Source organism: Bombus bifarius, unplaced genomic scaffold (assembly GCF_011952205.1).
Source record: "Bombus bifarius isolate JDL3187 unplaced genomic scaffold, Bbif_JDL3187 scf7180000008212, whole genome shotgun sequence".
NCBI classification, from domain to species: Eukaryota; Metazoa; Arthropoda; class Insecta; order Hymenoptera; family Apidae; genus Bombus; species Bombus bifarius.
Window position 1 is genome coordinate 236,311 of NW_022884515.1, and position 13,431 is coordinate 249,741.

The 13,431-nt window shown below is 37.1% G+C and overlaps 1 protein-coding gene across 1 annotated transcript in view; it reads left to right on the plus strand.

The window, feature by feature from the left end:
* Positions 1–3,927: 3,927 nt before the first annotated feature.
* LOC117210777 overlaps positions 3,928–13,431 on the plus strand; it is a 42,583-nt gene continuing 33,079 nt past the window's right edge. The window contains exon 1 of the mRNA XM_033454104.1: positions 3,928–4,012. Coding sequence (XP_033309995.1) covers positions 3,928–4,012 — 85 coding nt within the window. The remainder of the gene's footprint in view (positions 4,013–13,431) is intronic.

The window sequence follows — 13,431 nt, forward strand, 5'->3', positions numbered from 1 at the left end:
GCAGATTCTGCGTTTCAGTTCTTCGTGATTTATTACTTCAATTATGATTCCATTGTTCTTAGCTTTCAAGAACACAATTTTCAAAAAATGTAAAGCAATTTCGTTTTACGAGGAATCGCAGTGTTTTAAATCTCTGTTGCCATGTTCTTTTTTTAAATATTACATCCGAATTCTTTAGAATGTCTTAATCTATTAAGTGAAACAGACAAATTAACTTATCTGAATGTGAATTATCAGTTGAACCTAAATCTATGCAAAATCGACAACTATTATATGCTATGAACATAGTATGGCGCAGGAGAAAACAGAAAAGTTCGGTATCGTATAATAATTAAGTAGTCCAAAAGATTTCACCAGAATCCGGAACTTCGATCGGAATCGTCGCACCCACGATCCTACTTTCTTCCCTATCTTTTAAACGAATCGTTTTCTTCATAATTTATCCCAAGATAGCGGAATTATCGCGTGCACGTCGTCGCGCTATCTGCACCTCCTTCCGTCGTGGCTAATGACACGTGAAAAATTTTACGCCGATCACGTCGTCTTTAAGCATCTAATAAATTGTATGGTCTGCCTGCTGGACATCTTCCCTCCAACGGCCAAGATTTCACGTTTAATCGCAATAAAATTGCTGCTATAAACAGTGAAACAGGGCAAACAAGATATACGACATACCGCGCTAAAGAGGAGCTGATTTATTTATTGAAGTGGTATTTGCTTTTTATGATCAGACCATAATAAGTGAAGAGAAGAGTTATGCCTTTGTATTGTTTTAAATATATCGTTTTATTTTTCATAGCCAAACATCATTATCATTCCGATTATCATTCTGATCGTCTATGTATGTGCAATATTAAATATTAATTAATAATACATAAAATTGCAGAAATTAATAAAATTTCGAAGTAAAAGTTCGTTATGAATGATTCATGATTCGTTCAATACTTTCTTTTGGATGCTGCATTAGATCTCTGCTGCTTTCGTGAATTCGTTGTGGATGCTTCGTGAACTTTCTTTGTTGATAGAGTAATTAACAGACTCGGCCTAAGTGACTAGTCGAACAGTGCATAAGGAATGCGTGTACATTCCGTTTCTTGATTTCTTTTGCCTGCTGTTATTTAAACAATCGGTTACTTAGAGAGTTTCTTAACTGAGAGGATTTCTTAATAACGTATAAAAGTTCTTTAGCTCGATCTTACTACGATTCGTGTTTTTCTTTTCTATTGTTTGCTTTTTAACTTATTTTTTAAGATTTTCGAAAGTGTGATAATTGTTACGCGACTATTGTCGCGTTTCATTGTTCTATATCCGACAGGTTTATAAGAAATCTAAAAGTGGTTCCCTTGTTCAGGATTAGTATGTTGAAAGATAGAAAGGCTTCTTAACTTTCACTGATTTTCTCCAATGCTCGCAATTAAAGCATGATCGGTAGCCTATCGAATTAAATCTATTGATCGATATAATATTGCACGGAATACCATGAAATCACTAAATTCACAAAAATTCTGCACAATTCTATTACCCAGTTTTTGCGACATAATTAATCTCAGTATAATAAGTACAGTACAGTAATATACACATACAGGTCAAAGGATCTAGTAAAATAAAAAAAAAAAAAACAAATTTAGAAAACCAGAAAATTGCAGATAACTGTAATTCGCATAAAAGCTTACAGCATGCATATTTCTACATTTTCTTCTATCGAACTGTTACGGTTCTTTGTCTCCTGGATTCTATATTTAAAAAACTAGTTTGCCTCGGAATAATAGATCCGTAGAATAGCGTTAAACGCCAAGCCAGGTTAGAATAGTTTACTCTACTGTTAATACTTCTTTTTCTATGTTCTACAAATCAAAACTAACCTCCGTAACAATGGTTCAGTCTAACACTCGTAACCGTTGGATCAAGATTTTCAAGATTTTGTAGAATTATCCTCATATAGTAAATCGAATTACCTTGATATACTAAATCGCATTACTCGTCTAGCGAAATGGTATGCGAAATTGCACGAGAAACGGCGTGTTTCGTTTAAACGGCGGAATGCAAAACTGTTCGTTATCGATATCTCAGGATAGGATGCACGGAGCTAATGAGATGTATCGAGGACAAATTCCGAACTGCGTACGGGGAACCAGTTTATCTCGAAAGTTTCGCGTATCGAGATCAAGCTGTGCGACCGATCTATGCCGGACCTCTCGTGATCGCCATCCAATTATTTCGATCAACCGGATTATACATAGCAGCTACACACGAGAATCGGCCGATAATTGCCCGACATCCTAACTACGAGACTATGAATCGATGTTCCCGATCTCCGCTTCGAAGAGAATAACGATTTATCCTTAGGGGATCATTGGTGATCGTCTCTAACGATCGTATAACAAGCATGGCGCTCCGGATGGTGAAAAGAATAACAGAATCTTGTTGATACTAGTATCTTGTCTTGTTTTAAATTCATGGGTGTTAACAAGATATTGCTAATTGGATACACGTGTGATAATTTGGGAAAATTGATCGTCAATTGTCGCGGAAATTAATTGCCTTTTGTTCTAGAAATTTTGTTTTGAATTCTTGGTCGCTTGTTTTTTGATTCACATACTCTAATTTCTAATGATACTGAACGTTTTTTTCCCATGAAATTTGATACAGAAAAGCTTATAAAATTCTGTATACGACTCGTGAATTGAAAACATATAAAATGCATGCAGTGATATTAATAAAAAAACCATTTTTTGAATCTTTAATGGAAAGAGCTGAATCGACTTACGAGGACAATTACTTTATGAATCAAGCTTAAATTTCTGGAGGACAAATTAAAATATCTTTACGTTTCATGTAACATTCAATTAAACATTGAAATTACCTTTAGCACGATATATTTATCAATACATTAAATTAAAATACGTCACGACGTTTGTTCTATTATTGTGATATTTATATGTTACAGTTATTAATTACTATAATTTATTACTAGGTTCGAAGACGAATTCTTAATAAGAATAATCCACAATTCTCTGTGGTAATTTTCTTTCTTCGTATTTTACAAAAATTACATTGCGTGAAATGGTAACAAACGAAAATGAAAACGACGGTGTTCGCAGCGGAAATTGTATGAAACAGATCGCAGGTGGTCCGAGAAGGATTGCGGAATCGGGAGAGCGGATGCTCGCGAAACGATTCAAACGAGATCGCTGTCCGAGGAATTCGAATGGAGAACGGAAGCGGCGAACACGCGGTCGCGTGTTTGGCGTGACACGGCTACCGCGTCGATTGACAGTTCTTACCGATGTTTGAGAATGAAATTATTTGCTGAGAGATAGTGGTAATTGCAGCAAGGTGGCTCGTTAGCACGGTCTACGGTTAGTATAAATCATACGGAAAATAGAATGACTCAGAAGTAACGGGTAATGCGTTGCAAGAGTAGTTTGATCTTGAGTTAAGTAGCTTTTTTCGTTAGAATCTCATTTCATCGGCACAGATGGAAATAGATTGAAAATGTTCTGTTTCGATTGCTTCTGCTCAGAAGTTGTCATATAGATGAGGAAATTTGAAGAAGGATACGTAATGGCATGTTTATAGGATGCTTTTCATTTTTCTGGACAAATTGCAAAAGCATAATATACGAACGAAATTGAGGAAAAGATTTTTTATAAATGCTTTGTTATCAACGTAATATTAAATCTACCTGTAGCGATGGATTCTGGATTACTGTAAAAAATTGTCAAAGATATTTGTAAATCCAATATCAACAATGCTGCTTACAATTTTGTGATAACGATTTTGCAATCAAATTTCGTTTGATATTTCCTCCTCTATTGCCTTTTTTCCTCTTTTCGTTTGAACCTTATGCTTCTTCAAATCTATGAAGAAAATACGTCGCATTAAAAAAAAAAGTAGCGAGTACGGAAATGCTTCGACTTTTACAACATGATTCAGTGTCAGATTTCGACAATTAAGCCTGAAAATATGAAAGCATTTGTCACCCCAGATCGTCTTTGGATGGTTATCAAAGGTGATATCAGAACTTTCCATCGCTGGATGATCTGCTTGTTATCGCGGATTTCCACGCAAAACGATTCACTCTTGCAGAACGATCTTTTCACACCGGTTTTCCACTTAGCCGCAGGAGGATCGCGATAGAGACTCGTTGAAAACCGCGTGCCGCCTGGGTGACTCGCGGCGCTTTTTCAAAACAGTCAAGGCCGAGTCGCCTTTCGCCGCGAAAACTCGAAGGAGGAGCGTATCCTCCGCCGATCGACTCGAACCTGATGCAGGTGGATCGATGATACGACCGATGGATCTATGAAGCGGGACAGCGATTTGCGTGATTTTCAATGAACGTTTCAGTGATCTCGTATCCAAACGTGAATACTATTTGGAGCATTCTAAATATTCAAATATCACTTCCTTGTCATTGCGACACCTTGTGGAATTCGAAGTTGAAATCTTCAACTTCTATCTGTATCCCATACTTTTCTGTGACGCATTTATCTACTAGCTGCAAACTACAACGTGTTCTGTTTCGCTCCAATAACGTCACATCGGGTCCTCTGGTATCGCGATCGATCGAAACCAAGACGAACGTAGAAATTCATTAAATATATTGTGAGCGGTTGTGTCTATCGCTGACCTAATAACGAGTAAGACTGTATTTAGGTTGTCTCCATCTGCGGCACGTTGTGACGCAAATCGTTGGTCAGTCGAAAGATGCAAGAAGCGGTGGTTGCGTGGTCGAGTATACCGCGTGTATCTGTCTGTCTATCCGTTTGCTTGACTCTCTGACACGCTGTCGGTCACGTGCGTCCGACAGGTCACGTGGCGGTGGTCATGCTTCGTGCACAGCTCCTTGCCGTGGTTCTCAGGTATTGCTACCTTCGCGTGGTTACCGTATGACTTTTCAACGTTGAAGAAAATACAGATATTGTCTTGATTTTCGTTCAATAAGATATGAATTTTTCGATTTGAAATTTGTTGATTTCCTTTGATAGATTCTTGATCTAGAGTACTAAGGTTTTGTCTATTCTGATGCTTTGTATCGCCAAAGTTCTGGTAGGGAATTGGGATAAAAATATAAATGGTTAAAATATTATACTCAATGGTTGGCACAGTATCATATACTGTGTTCAAATATTTTGCATCGCAAAATTTTTAAAACACTAGTAAGATTATTTCGCACTCAAATACGTGCTTCATCGAGTTTCAATACGGTACTGAATCCCGTACTGAAATATCAAATATCTTACAGCGTTAAATTTGTGCCAGGAACCTAAAGTAATTGCATGAAAATATTTTACGTAGGCCGGTTTTTATTGGAATACTACAGTGATTCCGTATTGAAGCCCAAACTAGACTAAAGAAAAATATATTTGTTACATAAATCACGCAAATGTTACTAAATGGAAAGTGAAAGCGCATACGGTACTTGCACAATTATACGTGGGAAAAATTGTATCATCGTAGAAGCATAATTCTTATTAAGTTATTTGCGGTTCGTCGCGAATTTTTCCTATTTCATCTCAAGAGGGAACACACGTTCCAATCAAATCGCCCAGTATCCTGCAGTTTCCCGACGCGTGTGTGTGCTTTCTCTAATTTGCAACAACATCAGGAAGACACTGTACGTTTTCCACGGAAGAGATGCGAGCACTGTCTTTACCGCGGCTATGTGAATCACGGAACGCATAACCGAGGAAACGTTCGTTTCCACTGGCGATTACTCGAGTCTCGTGTATGCAATTGGCGCGCAACCAGGTCCGTGAACCTCGGCTTTCGTTGTTGGCTTCATTTTAGTAATAAAATATAGCGTTTGAACCGAGAGACACTGTCGTTGGTTTCTTAAGGTCGAAACGTGACAGCGAGCAGCGCCAGGGTCGTTCTCCCCTCTAATCTCGTATCCGTTTCCAATCGGTTCCAGCGACTTTCAGAATTACCATACGGACTAGGTGTTATTTCATTTCTCCTGTAGTCGGAAATGTCACTTGATAAACGAGAAACCCGTATTTTTAATCATACGACGAGTACACGTGTTTTTACTCGATATTTTTCCTTATTTTTGGAAGGGGGCGGAGCAGGAAAGAATTTGAAAATCATTAGAGAACATTAATCTTCTATTGAAAACATTTCCTTACAGGTAACTATAAAAAGGCTTAGGTTACGTCAAGTTAGGTTATATAATTTTCGAAATGCATATAATTTCACTAACGATATTTTAACCAAGAGAAAATATTCCAACTTCTAATACTAGAAATATAATTGTGATATTGATAAGAATTTTTTAGATTTCCTCTATGATTCTAATTTAGTTTTTTACGAAGATTTTTATTGGCGGTGAACTCGTCGATTTTTTATCAGCGTGTAATAGCAGCCTGCGAATAATATGAAGGAAATCTGTAGAAATAATTTTATCATGCCAACGTCAAACTTCTTCAATATGTCCGACAAAATTCTACTAAAATTTTTAACTTCCTCGCGACAATGCCAACTTCTCTACGTACCAAGCAGTCTCGAATATAATCCAGTGCCCTGAATGAGGTCCAGGTCTGGCGATAATTGCTGCAGTCGTGGTCGGCGTCCCTGACCAGAAAAAGGAAGTCAGAAAGAGGAGTAAAAGGTAATCGCAGACACGAGGACTGCTTTTAACGGTATTGCTCGCTACTCCAGTTCGCGTGTGGCTCGAGCCAATCCAGCGGATCCTTGTTCCGACTCGGGAGCCTGATAATGTATCGTTTTGATCTCCGTTCCTCCTGGTTGAACGGCTGTGAAAGCCACCGATCGAGATATCGTAAGCGGCGATCGAATCGCGTCGCGCGTTCGCAAGACCGATATATTGAGGTAGGTTTCCGCGACGTACACGTGCTTATCTCGTAAAACCAACGAGATTAATAATCCTCGATAAAGCGTGAATCACAGATACAATTAACCACTTGGAAGGTTTTTTTGGCAGTTCATGGAATTTACCAAGCAGTTTGATGTATTACGAGCTTGTTGAACTGTGTAAGTGTGGATTACAAGTTCACGATAAGAACTGTCGACTGTTGGTTGACGCAGAGAAAGAGGAAGATTGTAGTAAATAAGAGTTTTTTAATCCTTTCAAGGCGAATTTTTCTTTTAACTCTTAATGTATGGATTATAATACGGAATATAAGGAAGTAAACGAATAAAATTATAGCACACTAGATGTTTCTTTGCAGTTATCAAAGAACGCTGGATTTTCGCAGTTAATTAGGAGGAAATCTAGACGTAATAAATGGCAGTTAATCTCAGTTTATTCCAAATTGAGCTATGTGTTTGCATTCCTAATTAATTGCATTAATTAATTAACTTTTAAATCGATGTTTAGTGGAAGAAGCGAATGATAACTGTGCGTTATGAGCGTTTGAAATTTATTTTGTACTTTCTTAAATCTAATTTATATAGCGGTATGGTTAATGAAAATTGTGAATTAGAAGAGTTGGAAATTTAGTTTCTTTCCTTAAACTTAATTTATATGACACAGAATTAATGAAGATGGCGAAGAAAGAAAACGGTTTCAGCGTACAAAGTTTCAGCGAAAAAATGTTCAGAGACAATTCTGGAAGAAATTAATCTGCCGCGTTGATAGCGCTGTTACCGGTTCCCACGATCGAACACTTTCTCCGTCGAACCAGCTCCGTACGTTGGATGCACAGGATTTCACGTTCTTTGGCGGTTAAGCATGCAAAACAAATGTATTCCTCGTTCGACGATCCTCTTCCGTCCCGCGACATGGTTCTCCATTTCCGTGAACATGAGAAATTCTTGTTGTAAGTCGAAAACAATCCTGTTTGTTAACTCGTGAGGAAGATAAAAGAAATTTTTTAATATCGAATTATTGTTCGATTTAGTCGATTTAAGTGGTAGTAAAATATTCTTAAACATATTTAAACATTTAGGTACAATAATAAGGTCAGTCAATTCTTTCTATTCTTTCCATAGTATCAAGTTAGTAAATGGAAATTGATAGTAAACTGTTCTTAAGCAGATATGTACTAACACGACTCGGTTAGTGGTAAATTGTTTTTAAATAAATGAAGACAATTTTCCTACAGTAGTAAGCTATTGCTAAAGAGTTTTAGATGAATTGGTTTCGGCACCAAGCTGCTTTTATAAATGGATTTACTCAAATTGGAGAATGGAGTTGGAGAATTAAATTGTTATTAAACTGTCATAAATGATCATTGCTTGATAGAAATAAATGGCAGTCTTGTTCCTTGTCTTTGTTTCCATTAGTATTCAAGAATATTGATGGCAGTGGTTAACAAAACGTGTAAAACTATTTAGTAATCTGCTTAATAAATCGTAAATTAATGATACGTTGATAAATGCTACGTCGGTGTACAAGGTGATCAATTGTCAATGATGAGTATTGCATTTGTATATCGATATTCGAGAGAATCGTTTATATTTATTGAGGATAGAGAAGAATGGGAAAAAGCTTAAAAAAGGTTTCTACCAAAGAAAACTGATGCAAGAAGAGAAACTTATAATTCATTAATAATTCCTATAATACTTGTAATTTGTTAATATTTCCTCTAACACATGGTATAAAATTGTCATTCTATCAACATCCTAAAGGAGTTGTAGAAAATCACGTTTCAAACCGTCCAAGTGGCCATTATATAAGAAAACCGGACTGACCTTTTCCACGTCAGTCGCTAAAAACTCGAAGCTTAACGCTTGAATTATCTCTACTGCTCACGTCATGATTATGTCACGCGACGAACAAGGTATTTTATCACGAAAGAAAAGGAGAAAAAGCGTGAAAACGTATCCTTTCGCGTCAAAACCACCCTTACCATCGCTAAACATGGTGACGAACGAATGTACATGATGTTTCGATTGCGAAAACTTATTGAGCAAGTGAGAGCGATCATCATCCTGGCATGATTAAACGCACACGCGTGGACAAGTCTTCAAAGATGGCTTTACGCTCGCAAAGAACTATCCGGAGTTAGTTAACTAACATATTATACATACGTATGTGCGAGTGCAAGTAGTTAAGTCGATGCTGTGTCAGTATTTAATTCGTGCATTCAACTATAGCGTTCAGTTTCGAAAGAGTAAATCGAATCCTGTTAGGTTGCCCTTTTCCTGGTTGGCTGTTTGATGCGTGTTTAATCAACTTTCGCAACGAAGCATCATCCTAAATCCTAACAATCTATCTACAAGATTCTTATAATCGAACTCATTAAGGCCAATGTTGAGTTACAGCTACATTTCATTTGCAATTTTTTCTTTTTCGATCAATTTATATCATTGTATTTTTGATGTTCATATAATGAACGAATTTTTCGAAATACTATATCTTTGTTCACTTGAATTTTATAGTTTTGTATTCGTATAAATAATAAACTAGAAATGTTTTACAGTTTGTAGTGATTGAAATATTTGTATTATATACTGCGATATACTTAGTTCCTTTCATTTAAATTATGCAAATTATCTTTGCGATTCCTAACGAGCAAGCATGAATAATACAATTTTTAATGTTGCAAATTTTTCTTCTACGGCCATTATTCATTATATCCTTAGATTTGGTAATTATAACACTAAAAACTGCTATATACAGATGTAATAATCGCCAAACATTATGCAGCAATAACAACGTAAGAACAGCAGAGAAATCAATAACTCAATAATAATTTATAGATATTAAAACATCAAAAATAAAGAACATTTAATAATCCAATAGCAGCCACCATGCCACAAGCTTTAACCACAAAGCCTCCGTAACTTTTGTAAACTTCAAAGTATATATATAAACGCTTCACTCCTCAGTTTCTCTCAAAATAGATTTTATATTCCATTGCCTGTCCCAACGTTAATCACGTTGCTTCGTCATTAGAAGCTAATAGAAACGAAATATGAAATTAATGGAAATTAAAAGCAATAGACAATCCATCGAAATACACAGCTATTAAAACGATGGATAGGTGTTTTACGGGAATAGTGGGTAAGCAGTTTCGCCCACGGCGGAAAGTGAGATCTCGCGTTTTCGATCGCCAAGTGGGTTACGTCGTCGGTGAGATTGTTGAAACTTGCGACACGTTTTCCTCAGGGTCAGCGTGTCGGCGACTTCGCACTCGAAACGGACGTGCACAGCGTATGCGCGGTCACGTCCGATGCTACCTATGCTCACGATCAACTCGCGTTCCTGTCCAGAAAATTCATTCGAGACGTACAACAGAGTACGACACTTGTTAGATCGTGACATGAAGCTGGATTAATATAAAACAGAAATAAAAAGGAACACGCTTCCATGAAGTATTTCTAGACGCTGTCTGCAACAAATTTAAGTAGTCCGTTTCCGTGTTTTAAATTTAATTCCGAGATTCTAATCTGTTTCTACTTTCGTGAAATATCTACCCGTTCTCTTTTTGTCACTTTAATTCTTTGGCTTCTATGTTCTATGCTCGTGTTTGCCAACATCCATTCTTTTGGTATAAGTGGTAAAATGCGTTCAACGAGGTCTGTGATAACTGGTCTCTGAGAAAAAACGAACCCGAGTCTCCTTTGAAATTGGAAAATTGTACGTTCCTTCGCAATTTGATGGATTTATGTCGTAATTAATGGCCGCATCGTTCGTGATACACTTTTCTGCGCGATCCTTATAAAGAGATCAGAAACGTATTCGGGTCACGAACATGGATTAATACTCCAAGTACTCTATAATGTAATATACTTTGTAAATGTCAATGTGTAGTGTGAGAATTAATCCGTATTGAGAAGATAATATATCGATGTATACGTAACGTATACGTATCGTAGTTTTAGTAGATCAATGACATAAGTGAAAAATTGGAAGGTGTTAGATAACATGCGTCACTGGCCACAGAAATGACTAATTCTCTTAATAAGACAAGCTAACTCAAATATATTACGTATATTGTCTAGTTTTTAACGTTATCAAAAATTTACCTCGTTACTTAATTGTCGTACAAATACAGCATCTATAAAATTATTTTCTACCAACTGTTATTTATCGTTGCTCCGGAACAGAGATATGCCACTTTTTCGCCAGTTCAATATTTTTCTCCAGAAGATTTATTTCTTAGAATTGAACTTTGCTGTTCAATCTCCGCTTTCCTGCGCGTAATTACTTTTTTTCTGAAATCTACTCTCTGAACATCTTTTCCATTAACGTTTGCTAATTGACTCCTACAGTCCTATTGCTTAAATACCTTTTCACCTACCATGTAATTTTCCCACTGAGACAAATGATGATAAATTTGAAAAATTCGCGATCTCTCTTTCGATTTGCACGCTCCAATTTTATCTCGTCTTTGTGAATCTCCGCGATGCGGAAGAAACGTGGTGAAGCGTTCACGCGTTCACCTGGAACATTGGATTCCTAGGAGGATCCATTATAACGTCCCCAAGCCGTTACGTTTTCGTCGTTTATTATCCGTGTCGTGTATCGGAAGAATCTAGCGCGAATAAGTCTAAAAACGATCGCAAGTACGATTCAGAAATCGAAGAAAAAGAGATCCGCGTCTCTCTTCGACACATAGGATATCAATGGACGAATTGCTTATTGCGAAAGTCGTGGAATACCAGAGGGATTTCTCTTCTCTTGCTTGGGTGAAAAAGCAGCTCAAGGCGACGCCCGCGTATGCAACTGCAATCGCGTAATCGGGAACGTGCTTGTATATAGCAGATGTGGTTCTTTCGATTTTGATCTCTCTATTTCGTCGGTTTCAATAGTGTTCAGTCCCTTGAAGGATATAGAAATGATTCATTGAACCATACCTTCAGAAAGGTATAACGAACATTATTGCGAACGAATGTTATCCTTTGGTTATGACATTTCACTTGTTTCTTAACCTACATCGTATTTCATATATCTTGGAGCCTAAAGTTCTTTTTATTGCGAATCATTACGGGAATTGTAATTAGATGGCTCGTGTCATGTTCTCAGACGAAGATTGTTAACGTTGTAGATACTGCCTCGTAATATACCACACGTGGATGATTACAGTTAAAGCAGCGCGATGAAAATAAGTGTTTCTATCTTCACAAAAATCAACATCAATCTGAAAGTAGTTCCATGTTTTTAGTAACTGCGAAATCAAAAGAGGTGGAATTTGTCGTTTGATTAGCGTTGAATTCAGCAGCGAAATTCGCTCGTAAAGGCAAGACGATAAATACGCTCTTCTTTTTACATTAAGTTTCTTAATTCTTAGGTTCCGTTTCTTAATTCTTAGGTTCCGTTTCTTAATTCTCTGAATTCTATAGAACTCTGTCAAAAGAAAGAAACCTTATTCATCCGTCCGTTCTTTATTAATTTATTCTTTATTTAACTGTTCATTGCGCCAAATTGATGATAAGCCAACGGTCAAAAATTGACGATGACCGAACGAGATGACATCCGGTTATCCAACCGGTGGCCACTTCTCGGTAGTCCATCTATCGAGATCGACGTACTCTCATGGTTCGAGGTCATCCTCGTCCAGGTGCATTGGGTCAGCTGGTCGACTTCGTGTCGCCCTTCTTTCTCCGACGATCTGGCCTCAGGCCAACTGGGGCCGTTTCGCAGTCGCTGCCAAAGGGGGCAATGCTGTTGCTCAATGATCGACAACGATCATGCTCATCGATCCTTCATGAAGGAAATCCGCGTCTCATGAACAAAACGAAGAAAGTTTGTTACCTGTGTCGAAACCATAACAGTTTCCTTTAGAACGATCTCAGCATGAAATTGGAAGTATTCTCTCCAGTATCGCGGAGTTACATACTTTTTTACTTCGAAAGATAAAAAGTTCTCTGGATTTTCGGAGAAATTAATACTTTCATAAGATTAGTCGTATCGTTAAAACTATAAATAAAGGAAATGTAGGCAATATTCGACACAATCGAAACAAACAATTTATTTATGAATATTCATATAGAGAATGCTTTAGTGGGTTAGTGTATAAAAAAGTATAATGCGGCAAGTGATAGAAGTATTCAAATCGCATGAAAAGTAATATTGGAACGTGGTCTTCTCATTAACGATGTAAGGAAGCAACCAGGCGAATTAATGTGGTAATCTAGAGTAATTATCCTTTGTAATTACATAAGCGTACATAAATGGGCAATTATAATAGATCGCAGCAGAATGTATTATCATTTTTCGTATAAATACAATCTCTTTATTATTTTATTTCCATAGAATTCATTCTTATGCAGTTTTCTAGAGAGCTAACTAACTATGAAATCGTTTTCATCGTTATACCAATGGTTTCGTGAAGTATCGGCCGAATGAATTCGCGGAGATCGTTAAGAACCGAGTAGTTGGCAATTAAAGAAATCACTGATCGATCTCGTTCGACAAATACGTATCGTCAGTAGCCAGGGTTTCGTAATCATGTGCCGTAATACCGAAGGATAGCTTACACGCTCTGTTTACCGTAATATTGTGGACATTGTAACGTTGTA